Raw genomic sequence first — 17,394 nt, forward strand, 5'->3', positions numbered from 1 at the left:
CTCCTTGTGAAAAGGAGGTTACTATATAAACACAGACAGACAAACATCAAGGGTCCAAGGTTTCTGTGTAAACTGAAATGCATCCACCGCCCGCTTCCATTCACACCAGAAGAGAGCTCACCCGTGCTCATTTATCCACATGCAATATTAAAACAACAAAACAAACACTAAGAGAGTAGTAAGTGTTGCTTTTCTGTATGTTATTTACACCAGACACCATGGAGCTGTGCATCTTCCCATTGCATTAATTTCAATGGATATTTATATCCAGAAGCATAGGGGTTTGGCAAAGAATCAACAAGGCTTTAAATAAGCCTTTATTTCAATCCTAGTGATGGTTGAGCTCACCAATCATCAAAAATAGCATCAGAGATGCAGACTAATGAAACCAAAGGGAAAGAATAAACACGTTCTTGAGCTGCTAATTCAGCCGTGGGTACCACATGCTCCATCACCAGCTCCACATCACTGCCAGCAACCCCCACACTGCAGCGCTGCATTAGAAAAAATCCTTTAACCCCCCAGTTTCTCACTCACTTGGGAACTTCTGGGTTAAATGAGAACTATGCAGGGAAAACGGGGCTTTGGAAACTGCTGTCTCATGAAGGCACTCGAAAACGATCCAGGCCAGGCGGATTTCCTGTGACAGCCCTGGCCAGCCTTTCCTCATTTTCCTTGTGTCTGCTACAGAAGTGGGGATGAAACGCAATCATGAGATATGGCTGATGATCCACCAGAAAGCCAAAACAGGCAGTGAGGAGTCATTTCCTGAAGGAGATCTAAAGCTGCGTTTCTTAAAATAAAGCCTTCCTTTTTTTTTTTTTTTTTTTTTTTTTTTTTTTTTTTTTTTTTTTTTTTTTTTTTTTTTTTTTTTCTCCTTTAATGTAAGCTCAGCACTCCACAAATCTCTTGACTTTTGCTTATGTTAGCGCCTCAGACGAGCCTGCCACACGTGGCCTTTTGGATGGAGACCCAGATCTGGGAATTGGAGCTTTTAGGTCCTGCTGCCGACTCTGCTACCGATGCAGGGAGTGATATGGAGTGAGAACTGCTGCCAGATCCTCCCAGAGATGCAGTGCTTCATCCTGAGCAGGGGCAATTGGGATGGGTGTGCCAGTTCCCTTTGAGCCATGGGTCCAAATACCATCCCACCAAATTGGGCTCATGATCATCCTTGGCTTTGTCACTCCTTAAGCACCTGACATGGAAGGCACTGCAGAAACTGCTAACAAATCATATTATTCTTTGAGCCAGATAGGAAGGTGTGTGTGTGAATCCTCTGGCTTTTCCCCTTCCTGTGTTTCCCTCCACTCCTCTAACTCAAAAAGGGCTCTGTACCACTGCCCTTTTCTATCGACCCACATCCCTTCTCATGCAGGCATTTATTGGGCGTCCCATGGGATGCACCAACACCTCTCCTACCACAGTGCTCCTCTCTCCAGCTAACCCTCTAGCCCTCTAGCAGATAGCACCTACTTGCAAAACCCCCTCAGTGCAGCTCCCCCAATATGTTTCCTCTCTCCCCAGAAAGCCTGACAAAGAAAACTGCTTGGCAAAGAGCAGCTTCCACTTGGCTTTCCCAACCCTGCCCAGATACCACCAACACCCATGGGTCCAACAACCCCCTTACAAACTTCTTGGCCCATCTCTTTGCCGGGTCTGCTTATACAAGTCTGTATTTAGCCTTCAGCTTTTGTCACCATGAAGGTTCTGGAATATTTAGAAACCCAAGGGGACATATGGGGAGCATGCAGTTAGATGAAATGTGGATAAAGGGCCTGAGAAAAGCTATAGTCTGTAACCCTTCCACTGACGCCTGGTGCCTCCAGGAAGGACAAACTTCATCCTCCCACTCCAGGTCCTGAGCAGACTCCTACCAGCTCTTACCACCCTAAAAAAACCTCCAGATTTGTTCTTAAAATAAAACTTGGCTCCAAAACAAAGCTGCATGATCCCAAATGCCTGAACTCCAGGGCCAGATTCTATGGTTCAGGTCCATCCTTCAAATGAGAAGCAGGCTAATTCCCACCCTGCTGAAGCCCAAGTGGGCTGAATGTCCTTTCAGCTGGACCTCGTTAAGAGGAGTGGGCTCTGGAGCAGAGACTGTTTCTCTAAAATCCAGTGCCATGGGAGCCTTGCCCAGTTCTGTGTTTGGATGCAAACACATAATCTGATGCAAGTTCACCAAAGGTCCATGGTTTTGGAACAGATTTCTCCTTTCTCAAAGAAGCTGGAAGAAGTCAGAATATCATTCAAAATAAGACAAAAAAGAAGAGAAAGAACAAACCCACAGCCTGTGCTGCATTTCCTTTTCAGACCAATCATTTAAACTCAATTTTTTAAGCCAAACTGAGCAAAAATTCACAAGTTGTCAGTGCACTTCAACAAGAAATGCAGAGACCCAGAATTTTACTTACCTGCTGGTTTGAGGCTTTCATCTGCCTCTAAACCCCAAATACAGCATTCATTTCCAAATGTTTATTTCAGTTAATTACTATCATCAGAAGGATCAAATGAAAATTCCAAACTCAGGGGGATGCCAGCCATAAAGGCAGATAATTTAAGTGAGTTTGTTCTAAGATCATCTTCTCTCTTTGGGGAGCAAGTGGGCAATGAGCTGTGTTTTCAAAGTTCATCTTGTTTTTATTTTGGAGCTTTGTATTTTCTGAGGTATGGGGTTTCCTGGCCATGGGAGGGGGTGGCTTCAGCAGGACAGGGGCATTTGGGTATGTGCATGCACCATCAGATGACACCTCGGGTTGCGACCCACACACTGTGCCACTTTAAGAGCAGAGACCCACAGACTCAGTTCTGGCTCCCATAAAGATGTCAAAGACATCACTTCTTTATTCTTTAATTCTGCCCTGGCATTTAATGCCTCATTAGCATGCATTAACACTTGCAAAAGGTCTGCTCAAAGCCAAGGAGAAACCCCCAGTGAAAAGAGGCAGGAACAGCAGCACTCTGTGCGAGTTGGTCCTCCGAGGAGCTGCTGCCAGATTTGGAGAGAGCTGCAAGACTTTGACAGCAATGAGGGCCCGGGCGGGGGGAAAGGAGGGGTAAGGAAAGGCAGCCTTGACCTTTCATGCCAGGAATGGGAATTCTAGTGAAGGAATACAAGATAGGCTGCGGAAAGAAAGTCCAACTCCATTGTTGCTTCAGTGTGAACAACCAACACAAACCCTTGGCGTGAGGAAAGGCAGGCAGGGTATACCTGCTGCCAGAAACAGGCAGATGAAGAATAAACACAGCACTGAGCAGAAACATAAACGGAAGTATCATGTGTGTTCCCATGAGAAATCCATGCAAATATCATAAAATATCTCGTGTTGGAAGGGACCCATAAGGATCATTGAGTCCAACTCCCAAATAACTGATAATATTTAACAGGCAACGCTGTAACAGTAATGCCTGGTGGTGTAATACCTAATACTGAATTTATTTATTGTGAAAGAAATCCAGAGGAGCATATACATTAAGTACAGAGCATTCTAGCTAAGAACCACCCACCTGCACTGAAATACAGCCACTTCTGCCCTGAAACACAGCAGCTGCACAGGGTAACATGGGAGGTCATTAGCAGAGCAGTCAGGGGGGCAACCAGGCATTTTTACATGCTTCAGCTACAAGCACTGTCCATGCTTTTGCAGGTCATGGCCTGTCTGTGAGGGTCATCCCATGTCATTTGCCCCAGCCCAGCAGTCATCTGAACCCCTTGGGATCTTCAGCCTTTTCAATGGGCACAAAGAAGGATGGGGATGTGCACGCTCCCGGAGGAGAACAGCACATGTCTAGGATTAAACTGGAAAGAGAACAGAAACCAGATTAAAGGGGAAAAAATAAATTTGGAGAGGAAGCAGAAGAGAGAGATTGAGGAAGGGTGGAGCTGATGCCCTGGGGGGGAGCAGCAGGAAGTTTTCAAGAGCCTTCCAGGACTGGAGATGTGAAGAAACAAATGCACTGCGTCACCCCCATGCTCCTCCAAAAGGCCACTGAGGATTTGCGTGAGACTTTATGACGATGAAATTTGGGATGCAAAACATATCCTACCTGGCTCTCAGCCCATCTCTTCACCAGGGCTATGAGCCACAGCTCCTGGGGATAAGCACACCCAGAACAACATGGGACACACAGCTGAATTTGGTAGCTTAAGGCAGAGAGACCTTCAAAGAGTGAAGGAGCTGTCAGGACCAAGAGGTTGGCTGCACAGGCACCAGCAGGACAGCATTAAGGATGGGTCCCTTCCACAACAGTGGTTTATGGGATGCCCATCTCTCTTGATTTAGGACTGCCAAGAGAAGGGAGGGTGCACCCGAGCCAAAGTCTGTCTGCATGACCCAGAAATCCTGCATTGGTAGAGGATGTGTTTTAAATAAAAATCCTTCTGGCTTCTCTGTTACAAATCAAAGAACAAACAGTCCACTAACACATGGTGACAGGCATCCATCATCAGTGTGAGTGCCCCCATTTCTCTGTCTCACCACAGTTCTCTAAAATAATAGTGGTTGATACTTGGGAACCACTTGCTTGCAAGGCAAATTCAAACACTGCTAAAGAGGGATGCTAATGCCAGCCAGCTGCATGCACCGCTCCTGGGAAGGCTCTCTCTACCCTTTTGAATTATCTGGGAGCCCAGGGCTGGGCGTCCCTGCTTTCCATTACAGAAGGTGCCACCCCAACGCGTGGTAAGATGCAAGCGTGGGGCACCGCAGGCTGCGCACAGCAGGTGAGCACATCTCATACACGTCCCTGTGGTTTCTCATCCTCTTCACGCTGTGTAAAGAGCAGACAGTTTCTCTGTGACATCCCCAATTAAAAGTTAAGAGGTTTCAAGAGATGCTCTCAGAGCTCACTGCCCCCATGCCAAACACGGCCCTGACCCAGCCTTTCGGGAAGGCACTGCGGGAAGCAGCCTGGTCTGACCCCAGGGCTTGGCCACCGGCTCCTGTCACCTGACCGAGACCTAAAAGCCACATCCCACACATGATGGCAGCAGCAGGCTCCTCCATAGTTCTTTCCCCACCTGTGGAAACATTTTCCAAATCACCACTTGAGCAATCACACTCTGCTTCCCCAAAATGTTGCAGTGGCACTGCAGCCCCCACACTCTGCAGAAGGTCAAGCAGGAATATCAACTGACATCAGAAAAGATCTGCTTTATACAAACATGCTTTTGGAAAAAAAAAAAAAAAAGAGTAGTTTTTTCTGATTTGGGACTCAGATGCTGTCATGCAGACAAATTACTTTGGACACATGGCCAACAGCATCCTCGGGGAGCTTGTACACAGGGTGAGAATGGTTTTGGTCTAAGCCGCATGAAGGTGAATTCCGCTGGCTGCTCTTCCAGTTAATCCCCTTCACAGCCCTCAGCCCTCCCTGCCCCACCTGACCTGGTCCGCCTTACATTTCTTTAGGCTGACCCCCAAGGTGGGAATAAATGGAGTTAACTTAAACCTTACCTTTCTTTACACTGATACACATGATAAGAGTGAGTGGAACTTGTCCAGCCTCACAGTTTAACCTTGAAAAAAGGAAGAGGAGAGTGGAGGTCCCCCATTTGATTAATTTCTTATTAAATGCTTGTAGTCTATTCTTGTTGAAGCCAAAATGTTTCACAGGTGGAGGAGGGGATGTAAGCTGGAGAGGGGATGCCCACCCAGCAGTGATGCCATACATGAGCACTCCAGTCTCAGTTCATCACTGCTACAGGACACAGCAAGTCAGGGGCTTATTTTTCCCATCTTATTCAGGGAATTTTATTTTTGGTTTATGCTTTTCTTCTCAGGTGCACAGTTGTCTTGGGGCAAGCAAAGACTTTGGCTGAGCAGCATCTGCAGGCAATAAAAGCCAAGACCGAATGGAATACAGCAAGGAGAAAGGTTTTGAGGAAGCTCTAGGATAAATGTGCAGCCTAACCGAGTCTTGACCACATCTTAAAAGAGAGATGCTATCACAGTGCCATCTCCTCATTACTTATTCTGGCCATAAGGTCCCCCTGGGCTATGCAGCAGCTCTGTAGGCAGAAGACTGCAAGATGCCTGAAACCAGATTTGCTGGCTGCTAAGAAGAAGCGATGGTCACCCTGTGCCCCACACAGCATGACAACATACTTCTGTTTTCCAGCCCAACCTCAGCTGGTTTTTATTTCCCTGTTCCCTACCCTGCTCTTTGGTGTGGAAAACAGACACTCGCAGTCCTATAACTCACCCTAATGAAAAAGGGGTTTGGCTCAGAGGATTTAGTGGGTTCAGCTCACCCCAAACTGCTCTTGCATGCCCTGTAGCCCTGACAACACACACAGCTGCTGCCTGGCCCCCCGTGAGCCCCCCACCTGCTAATAACTGGGACCACTAATGAAGCAACCAGCACTGTGAGGTTGCACCATGGGGACCTGAGTTGACACTGCATCCTCCGTCACTAAAATAAAGCCTCAAAAATGCTGGTAGATGTGTGCTCCCCATCCTCCCCCAGACCAGGGAGCGGATCAGGAGTGACCTGCAGGGCAGCCACTGCAGAGACGGAGTCACATCTCCACAGCTGAATGGCTCACAGTTGCACAAGCACTTAGCAACAACTGAAGGATTATTTTTAACTTCCACATATTATATGGTCCTTTTGTCTCTCCCCTTCAGATCCTTTTTTACTATGCAGTGCTCAAATTCCACCTTTTTACACAAACTAAATAAAAAATACCCCAAATCAAAAATCTAAAGATAGCAAGACTTGACATGACTTAAAAGAAAACATTGCAGATGTGGTTTAGGCTGCGTTCCCTATCCTCTTTCTGCCACAGGCCACAATCTTCCCTTCTGGCAGGGGCTACATTTGCTTAATGACCCCTTTGCCTTGGCGTTGCCACAGGCAGTGAGCACAGGCAAGATCCCCTTCTTCTCCAAACCACGTTCAACTCATCACCTGCAACTTGGAGGTTAATAAATCAACTACTACCCATTTCTTTCTTAACAGCAGCTTCTGGTAAAAGCTTACACACTAGGAATTAAGAGAATTAAGACAAGAAAAAATTGTTAAAGCTGGATCACCTTTGTTCTCACATCTGAGCCTTCAGATGCACACCAGCATCTTCTGTGCAGGCACTACTAGTGGGTAGGTGAATAATAACTACAAAAGTAAGCGTAGAAAAAAGTATTTCTGTAAGATGTGTCCATGGGCACAGTGATTTGCATGGTAACAGGCCCCGCCAGAAGCCCCAGGGTGAAGGCACCAGTGGTACCATCAAACCTAAGCGCTGCTCTCAAAGCATGGGGCTCTATTGCACAACCCAAAACTGCTGCGCTGGCACTGGAGCTACCATCCCACCAGACCTCCCGCAAACCACTTGTTACGGTGCCTGGGATGGGGAACACCAAAAACAAATTGCAGAAGCAGGAGTGAGATTTATAATTTGAGGCTATGTTAAACAGAAAAGCCTTATCTCACTGGGCCTTAGTACAGGCTAAAACCTCACAGTGCTTCCCCACCTAATAAAACCAAGAAAGGGAAGCATTCAGAAATAAATACTGAGGACTTGTATGTCCTCAGCAGTTTTTGAAGTGGTTTCTGCAAGGCAGCTAGAATTGCATCACACATCAGCTTGGCTATTCTCTGCGACTGGGGATGGATTCTCAATGAGCTGTCACTTCCCAAATCTTATTTCAGAAGTGATTCTGACACTTGCATGTATTTGCAAATTTGACACCCAATGCTTTATTGCTGACCCAAGCTTTTCCTGTCACTGGAAGCCCTGTACTGGCAAGAGAGGCCAGACTCCTGGCTCCTGCGCTCCAAGGCATCACCATTTTACCACGGTCATTGTAGCCAGTTAAGATGTTCGCAGCTGTTTAAGAGCTAGAGAGAAGTTGAAGGGTTTGATTTACAATTGCAAAGTGTTTATAAATCTGATTTATTGTCTAATTCGTTAAAAAAATGGAGTAAAAACACAAAAGACCTGATCCCACAAAGCTGCACCAACATTAGCAGTCTGTGTGTTGCTCAGGCAGTATGGATTTTTGGGACGAGATCCTTTGTGTTTTAGGGGGAAAACCAGCTTGCAGCGTGGCAAGTGCTCTTTACTTACTCCTCAGCAGTAATGTTCCACAACCACAGCCCTGGGCTGAAGAGTGCACAGATGACGCCCACATGGGGAGCCGACTAACGGCAGTGATAGTTAAGAGGAAATTTCTCTAGAGACACCAAAGTAAAGATGATGCCATACTACTCTGCATCCACCCCCCTCCAAGAAAAAAATAGGTCTGCAGCACTGAAGCTAATGAAGCTTGGCCTCCGGCGAGCCAGTCTCTCTTCATTAGAGGCAAACATGTGACGACCTCACCAGGGCCTCTCCTCCTTCTTGCCACCTAGTTTTATGGGACCTTCAGGAATGCAATTAGCGCGGAGATGTTTCCTCTCTTGTCAAACTGCCTGGCAGGCAGCCCAAGGGGTTCAAAAGGCATTGGGCTGCGCAGCCAGCTGTCCCTTCCCGAGCCTGGCTGCAGGCAGGAGGGCTCTCTCCCGCAGCCTGCCGAAGGCCTCCATGCAAGAGGGCAACTTCTCCATCCAGAGAAAAACTGGGAGTGAAGCATTCAGGGGTTTGGGAAGCAGCTGCCTGCTTTGTTGGAGCGTGATGCTGTGGATAACACAGTTGCATCTCTTTTGGAGGAAAAGAGCACTTCTACAAGCCATCCCCAATGGCCTTTCCAGAAATTGGACTCTAGAGCTATTAACTGGACTTGGGGAGCAGCAGAACAAATGTGACTTATTAATGGCTAAGTGGTATCAACTAACAGTTGGATGCAACTTCAATCAACATTTACGTGTTATAAATGACCCCTTTTCCTCCCCATCTCACAGAGTCAAGAGGGACATTAAACCTCCCACTAAGAGGAATTAAATACTTGCTTCTCCTTTAGACTATCTTCCACCCAAAATCTGCTTCTCCACTTCACAGGAGGCTACAAAAGGACAGCAGCCATATGCAGCACTGTCTGCAGTCAATCTCTTCTCTCAAACACTGACAAAATGAGGTGCCAATATTTTTAAATGGACCCAAGAATGAAAACGCTTTTGCTGGCCAAAGGACTAAGTACCAAGAGACAAGAAGTTCAAAGTTCATTTCAGACTGTTTCAACCCTACTGTGGCTTTCACCAGGAATATGGGATGCCTGAGCACAATCTGCCTCCCAGCCCTGTGTCATGGTACTGACTCAGTGGGTCAGCTTTGCTCCAGATCATAAAAGGAAGAAATGCCCGGTCTTGCTAATGATGGGCTCACAGTGCCTCTGAGCTGAGCCACACAAAAAGCAGAGCCATGTACATGCAAATCTGTTTGCATGTGTGGATTTTTTACTTCTCAGCTTGGAAAACTGTGCTTTCCTCCTTGTGCTCCCCAAAACCTGGGCTTGGGTTGGACTGGCTACTTTCCCACCTTCTCTGTCCAGGATAGGCACTCAGAGGTTCACAATACCATCTTGTTCAACAGCTGGGGCAGGTGTAAATGTATTTAATGGGGAGGACCACAGCCCATGTGCTAAAACTGAGGTTGGGTTCTTTTGGGGTGAAAAACACTGTTCAAAATACAGTCATCCAAAATGCACTGAGAGGCATTAAGTGCCTTCTACACTACCAGAAGATTCATACAGTATAAATAAAGCCCTTGACAACAGTGATGAGTTCCCCTCACAGGTCCAAGCCAAGCAACTCCCAAGCAAGGATGGAGACAACAATGATCTGCAGCAGAATGACAGCTCCTGATGCGCTGCTTATTTGGTTTCTGTGTTTGCTAAAACTTGATGGTCTCCCCTCACAGTGGGACTCAGCTTGCAAGAGTGGTGGGCACCAGAATGCTGGGACCTTTCATGGACAGACATTGTGCCCAGGAGAAGACAGAAGGATGGCAGGGTGTCCTTTCTTCCCCTTAAAGGAATAAAAGCAGTGACTATGCCCCAGGGGACATCCTGCACCCAAGGCACGACCCAAACTTCCCTGGCTGGTAAATCTACATGTGCTGATGAACTGGCATGTTCAGCACTGAGCTAAACACACACTCTTCTTCAAGAAGGCCCTATTTGTAGGGAGGAGAGAGCACAGAAGTGTGCTGGAAGTCACCAGAGATGCTTGTGTAGAAGAGGGCTGTTAGGTGCAGCTTTGGCCACAGCTCCACTGGCACAAGCTCAGACACTTTTGGTGGGCTGGTGAAGCCCCAAGCCTCTTGGGCTGACAAAACCATCGCAAAATGTTGTGTCGTTGCACAGCACTTGCTATAGCTCAGACTTAGCATCCTAACTGCTAAAATTAAAAACAAAACTAAACAAAAAATCCAAACCAAAAAGCCAACAAACCAACAGCAATAGAAATGGCTATACCAGGAGGCATAGGGAGAACCACCCTACCCCATGCAGCCACGCCAAACTCCATCCCACCCCTGGAGCAAAGAGGCCACTTGGCCTCAGCCTACCCTTTTATTTTCTTCCATAGCTATAAAAAGGACTTTTAAATGCCTTTAAAAATTCTGTCAAATCCCAAACTAGCTATGCTGCTCTTCTCAGCACAAGAAGCTCTCCACAGGGACAGAAGAAAGCAGGTGCAACATAAGACACACAACTTGCTTTCCTGTGGAGTGGCAGAGCTCTGGCTCTCCTGATGAAAAGGAAATTTAAGAAAAGAAATGTCCTTCTCTTGCAGTACCAACCACTACACCAGCAACTTTGGCCTTCTCTTTATAGCATTGCTGCCCTGCTTGATAGTAAATACACTCTCTTTCGGTGGAATGATACTATCAGAGCAATATGGTCATATAGACAACCCTCAGGCAGTACTGCTCTTAATTACTCCACAGCTGAGGTTTTTTCCCCCCATCTACTTTCAAATACTTTTTTGTGCTTGCACATCCCTCTTTCAGCTCCTGTATCAGTAGGGAGAGCCTCAGCCCTCCCAGTCTGGGGCAGTTGCTGTGGCATGTGGTACTGGCCTTTTTCACTGCTCTGCAGTGGGGAGCCCCAGGGCAGCGCCAAAACCCAGGGTATCGGCTGCCCCATACTGAGCAGTGCCAAAGCATCACTAACTAAAAGAAAACAAGCATGATCATCCTCTACCTGCCTAGCAACACAACCATCTCAAACAGCCAAAAACTTGCAACCAAAACGTGCCCCATCACTTACTGCCCAGCGCAGAAAAAGACACAGCAAGATAAACAATGGAGAAAAAAAACACCACTTCCCTGGAGAAAACATGAAAATTATCTATTTTTCCAAGCTTACACTTGTTTTGAAAATTTTGTTACAGATTTTCAGTCAAGGAAGCATTTTACTTGCTTAAAAGCTAGCAAATTTTAAAGAATAACCTTTTGCACAGCTCCTACTGAGGGAATTAGGTCTGAAGGCTAATCCAGGCAATTATGTACAAGGTAAATTATGTGACCTCAAGTTGACAAGGAATTAAAGCCATTTTAGCAAACAGAGCTAAATAACTCCTCTATTTTTGCTTAAGCAAAGATGACTAGCTACATCTTTCCCAGTGAATTACTTGCTTTCCCAGTGGGCAGAAAAATCTAGACATAAAATACCTTTAGGAATCCTTAACACAGATTTTCTCTAATAAGAAACAGACCGAGACACAACCTTTCCTTTCACCTGTGCTGCACCAGGGGATTATTTCAAATGCTTCATCTTTAAAAACAGAGATGTTTCTGCCTTCACAAGTAAGGATGGCACACGTAGAAGAAATCCAACTGAAGAAGACACCAAAAAGCTGCAGAGGATGCGTGCCTGTGCTGGCTTATTCTCTCCTAGGAATATACTTCAGTGTGCAAGAAATGTGCATGGTTACATCAAAGTAACACCACCAAAGGCAAGCCTCTGCTCACTACTGTGGGACCTGGGCAGAGGACAAGCCTGTAAGGAGAGAGCCTTTAATGCTGGAAACTCAGTTCTGATGGGGATAGTGCACATCTGGCTCATTAGTATGGATGCACTTAAACCTCTCCCTTCTTTTTTCCATCAGAAAAAGAAAGGGAGTGCAGATCCAGAAACAGGGCAGATTTTGGCAGGTGGGGCAGGTGCAGCCCCTCGCACACCCTGCACACACCAGCCCAGCAGCCTTCCCCATTTCAGGGTGATTTCCCCATCCCCACGATGCGGAGGGCGCGAGGGAGGAAAAGCTCCTACCTGAGCAGAGGACGCCCTTGTACCTGGCACAGGAGAAGTCGTCGCACTCGCAGAAGGGCCCGTAGATGTTTCCGAACTCGCTCTCATAGCAGAGGCACTGGTTGCAGCTGCACTCCCCTCTCCCGCTGCAGAGAGGTTTGCCCTCTGCTTCCCGGCACATGGCATGGTGCATGTCCCCGCTGGCACCCTCCTCACACTCACACCGGGCCCCCAGGTAGCCAGCGTCACACTCGCAGAGCCCGCAGGTGTAGGTCCCATTGCCGCTGCACTTGCCGCTGGCTGGGGCAGCACGGCCGGTGCAGCCGCAGAGGCAGCTGTAGGTCACCAACACCTCCAGCGTGTCCCGAAAGCCGGCTGGCTTGATGGTGAAGGCGTGGGAGGTGTCCTCAGCGGGGCAGCTCCGTGCCTCCACCGCCACCTCGAAGGAAACCTAGGGGCGCAGGGTGAGATGTAAATTAACACGCATGGCCCCAGAATGGCCACCAAGGCATCCCAGAAAGGAAGGCAGGAGAGAAAGGCAAATGTCCCAAAGAAAAGCCATGGAGCAATTCCCCAGAGTAGAGCCACACTCAGCACAAAGAGCTTTACTCCCAGGTGTGCAAAAAAACCCCAAATAATTGCCCATCTAGTGAGGGCATCTGCAGCTCAATGCACCAACATCTGTCAGTACCAGAAGGGGTTTGGCATCCTTAACATTTTTAAAGCTCTTTACCGTCAGCCATTAGCAGTAATTTTTCCCATCAGGGACCACTGGAGAAGCGGGAAGGAATCTGACTATTCCCATGAAATAAATAGGGCAAAACTCTAGCAAATAGCCTGGTTTTCATGCTATTAAAAATAATAAACTCTGCTGAAACTATGAAGGATCTAATCCAGCGCAAGGGCTCAAGCTGCCTACAATATCATGATTTAGAAGGTTTTATGGGGATCCTGATCTGCACATAGAGATGTACATCAGTCACGCAGTCTCAAGCTTTCAGCGTGCTGCTAACAGGCCATTTTCGATGCTTCTATTAAGACTGGCTTCAGAAGTGTTATACATCATTATATGGTTACACATCATCCTCCTACTCATTTTCTCCTTGAGAAAAATCAAGACAGTCCTATGGCTGTTTGCCCAATTTAATCCTCCTATTTGGTGGGGTTCTTGGGCCAGCCAGCACTGCCCAGAGCTGCTATTTAGCAAAGAGGATTAACCTTATTTCAAGAAAACAAGCCCCTTTCCTAGGCATCAGGAGGGAATGATTGTTTTCCAGACATTTGGGGTCACCTTGTGCTCCCACTGCCCGCATTGTTCCACATACCAAGGGGTCACATGCAGATGTGGCACAGCAGCAACCTCCAGCTCTGAGAGCTGCGCCTCCAGGGAAACCTCCCTTGACCCCCTCCCATTTCCAAGGCCTGAAGCAATTAGGCAACAAACTCAAATTACAGAGGAGAAGGAGATCAGAAAGGGAGATAAGGGGATCAGGGTAATCCTGCTCCCTTTCACCTGCTGACACCCAGGCCCTGGGACTAAACCCCAGCAGATTAGAACCCAGTGCCAGCATTATTCTCTTTGAGGAAAACTTTCTTAGCAGGAGTCCACATGGCAGCAATGGGAGAGAACAGCTGATCAAGAGGGGATGGAGGGATGGGACCCCCACGATCCTGTAGCACATCTGCCTACGCAGGCGCCGCTTTACTTGGGTGCAACTAAAATGGGAGATGTACCAGTGTCAGCTCTCTGCTGCACCCATTGCCAAACCCCTTTAGAGCATGAACTGCTGTGGTTGGGGTGACCTCCCTGCTCATGCTAAAGCCCTGAGCCCAGGATCAATCACCAGATTACTTCTGTTACCTTGGGGGCTCAGGTTTTGCTGTGGGAACATGCATGTGACTAGCATGGCAATGCTATAGGGATTGCTTTCACCTGCCCACCAGAGATCCAGTAAGGTCAGCTAAAAAAGCAGAGGCCACCTCCCTTTTTAACACTTGATAGAATAGAATCACAGAATGGTTTGGGTTGGAAGGGACCTTAAAGATCATCCAGTCCCAACCCCCCTGCCCCGGGCAGGGACACCTTGCACTAGCCCAGGCTGCTTAAAACCCTGTCCAACCTGGCCTTGGACACTGCCAGGGAGGGGGCAGCCACAGCTTCTCTGGGAAACCTGTGCCAGGGCCTCACCACACCTCATCTAAATGTACCCTCTTTCAGTTTAAATCCATTACCCCTTGCCCTATCACTACATGCCCTTGTAAAAAGTCCCTCCCCACCTTCCCTGTAGCCCCTTGAAGTACTGGAAGGCTGCTATAAGGTCTCCCCAGAGACTTCTCCGGGCTGAACAACCCCACCTCTCTCAGCCTGTCTTCATAGGAGAGGTGCTCCAGCCCTCTTCACATGATCCTTATTTGGTGGGGTAAAAATCCAGCTACTGTTGACTCTTTCAGACTATTTTTATATGCCTCGGTGCTTAGAGCTCTGGTATGTTTGCAGAGTGACTCTTCTCAAATAAGGCAATCAGGCTGCTAATGAACCTGCACCCGTGTCTTCATAGCAAAAGCCTGGAGGAGAGAGGGTTCCCCACTGGTTTGAGCCCTCCTGCCCCTGCCCTTCAGCCCAGCAACTCATTTATCTATATCAATATTCAATTTAAAGAAGCAAATCTTAGCCTCTCTGGATTTTTATAAAAAAGCCCACGGTGGATTATGCCATGTATACTGTTACATTAAGGGGCAAACTATACCTTTAGTCTGTGCTGCCATCCAATAACCCTAGGAACTCAACACACAAGAGGAGGCTTGCTGCCCTTCCGAGCACCCTGTCTTTTTTTTTTGCAATACATCTGAAGTTTACCATGACCTCTTCACTCCAGGAAAGAAAAGTTTTGATTAGAATAATAGAATTACAGAATCATTTAAGTTGGAAAAGACCCTTAAGATCATCAAGTCCAACTGTTAACCTAACACTGCCAAGTCCACGACTAAACCATGTCCCTAAGTGCCACATCTACACATCTTTTAAATACCTCCAGGGATGGTGACTCAACCACTGCCCTGGGCAGCCTGTTCCAATGCTTGACAACCCTTTCAGTGAAGAAATGTTTCCTAATATCCAATCTAAACCACCATTGGCACAATTGAGGCCATTTCCTCTTGTTCTATTGCTTGTTACTTGGAAAAAGAGACCAACATTCACCTCACTACAATCTCCTTTCAAATAGTTGTAGAGAGCAATAAGGTCTCCCCTCAGCCTCCTTTTCTCAAGGTTAAACACCCCCAGTTCCCTCAGCCACTCTTCACAAGACTTGTGCTCTAGACCCTTCACCAGCCTTGTTACTTTTCTCTGGACATGCTCCAGCACATTAATGTCTTGTAGTGAGGGGCCCAAAACTGAAGACAGTATTCAAGGTGTGGCCTCACCAGCGCCAAGCAGAGAGGTACAATTACTTCTCTGGTCCTGCTGGACACACTATTTCTGATACAAGCCAGGATGCTAAAACAAGCCAGGATTCTCAAACAATAACAAGAAAACCTTGAATATTTAATGGACCAGGAAAAGACCAGCAGACCACAGCAATAAAAATTTCACAGGTAAGAGTGTGACGTGAATATCTGGAATTATAGGGGGAAAAAAAGCCTATTCCTGACTATTGCATCCTCCTTCCTGATTGAGACCTTTTGGCTCAGGGTACTGTACACAAGATGCCTGTACTCCCTCTTTCTTTACAGCTGACCTTGGGCTGACCTATACCACCCAGAGACACTTCCAGCAGAGCCACTCTCCATGGGTTTCCATATTCATGTGGTGCAGCATGAGGAGAGCAGAGCAAGATGAGCAAAGCTGTTTTCTATTGCCCTAGACCACTCATCAAGAGAGGTAAATAGCTGCACAGAGGGTGAAACAGCCTCTTCAGGGGACAGACCGGAAAACAGACTCACCGTATCTCCTATTTTGAGATCCCCGCACTTTCTGAGCCCAGGATAGGACAACCCATCCTGACACGTGGCAGTGAAGGTCAAGCCAATGTCCTCAGGGCTGTCCCAGACTGTGAGCTCCACCTTGGACCGAATACTCTAGAACACAATGGGAAAGCAAACTGTCAGGTTCCCAAAGGTGGGTGGGTTTCTTCTGGTTTGGTTCCTTCTCCTGATGTTTCCAGGGGGTGGCTAGGACATCTCTGCACCTATATGGAAAAAAATCACCCCTACACACACACGCTGACATTTGGGTTTGACTTAACCAGCTCAGGAGACATCTGATAAATGCAATCAGACTCGAGCCTACAACCCCTGCAGGTGGCTTGTACCATCTAGGACAGGTATGTTGACCACTGTAGCTTTGAAAAGATACAGATGCACAAGGAAAAGAAAGAAAACATTCTCAACCACAAACGGAGCATCTCCAAGCTGAATGTCAGACCCTCACACACACACATCTGCACCTCCTCCTCCCCATAAACCAGCCCTTCGGCAAAGCGCAAAGCCTGATTCTCCACTGGCAGTTGTCCTGTGATGTCCTGTGACAGCATAGAGAAGGTGTAAAACTGCACAAACTCTGTCCTGCTTTGTTGATTTCACCCAACTTGTCAGCAAAATGTATCTTCCCTTTTAGGAGAAAATGACAAACAAAAAGTACCCTTTCAGATGTGTCAGCTGGAAATGCCACCATGGGAAAAAAATAAATGAAAACTCTCTTTCTTTCTGAAACTTTTCAAAGTGAAAAACGTTTTCCATCAGTGAGGCTTTGGTATGCTCCTAACCCCTTTCTTCTGCTTCTCATCTCTTTGCTGCATACACAGACTCCTTAAATCAAAACAACATGACATTTATAAGTATTAATTTGGAATGACATTGTTCTGTTTAATTCTTCCAATGGCTGGAACTGACTTTTTGTGAGTGGTGTCCAAAAATGACAAAGGTTTTCAAAATGGAGCTTTTTATACAACTATATTTATTCTGCAAGGCCAGCTTGCAGCTCCATCCCTCTGCCTCTTGTTCCCAACCCTCACCAAAGTGGACAGATTAAGGAAAAGTGCTAATTCAGACCTCTTGCCAGTCCATGTAATAAAACCAGAATTCACATGCCAGCAAAGAGCTAACGCTTTTGGAACCATGCAGGAAATACATGAGTTTTGGCTGCATGAATCTAAACAGCCCTTGAGGAAAGAAAGGAATAATTTCCCATCTCTCTGCTGTAACAGAGGAGCTGTTCATGGGGTGGCATTTTGGAACATACAGAGCATCCACCGCCTGT

The 17,394-nt window shown here is 47.1% G+C and overlaps 1 protein-coding gene across 1 annotated transcript in view; it reads right to left on the reverse strand.

Moving 5' to 3' along the window:
* The window catches only part of ITGB5 (integrin subunit beta 5), a 56,938-nt gene that overhangs the window by 13,100 nt on the left and 26,444 nt on the right, over positions 1-17,394 (reverse strand). The window contains exons 9-10 of the mRNA XM_026852339.1: positions 16,080-16,214; positions 12,159-12,588 (exon numbers count right to left, since the gene is read on the reverse strand). Coding sequence (XP_026708140.1) covers positions 12,159-12,588; positions 16,080-16,214 — 565 coding nt within the window. The remainder of the gene's footprint in view (positions 1-12,158; positions 12,589-16,079; positions 16,215-17,394) is intronic.

The sequence above is a fragment of the Athene cunicularia genome (genome assembly GCF_003259725.1).
Source record: "Athene cunicularia isolate RWA chromosome 7 unlocalized genomic scaffold, athCun1 chr7_part1, whole genome shotgun sequence".
Lineage (NCBI taxonomy): Eukaryota > Metazoa > Chordata > Aves > Strigiformes > Strigidae > Athene > Athene cunicularia.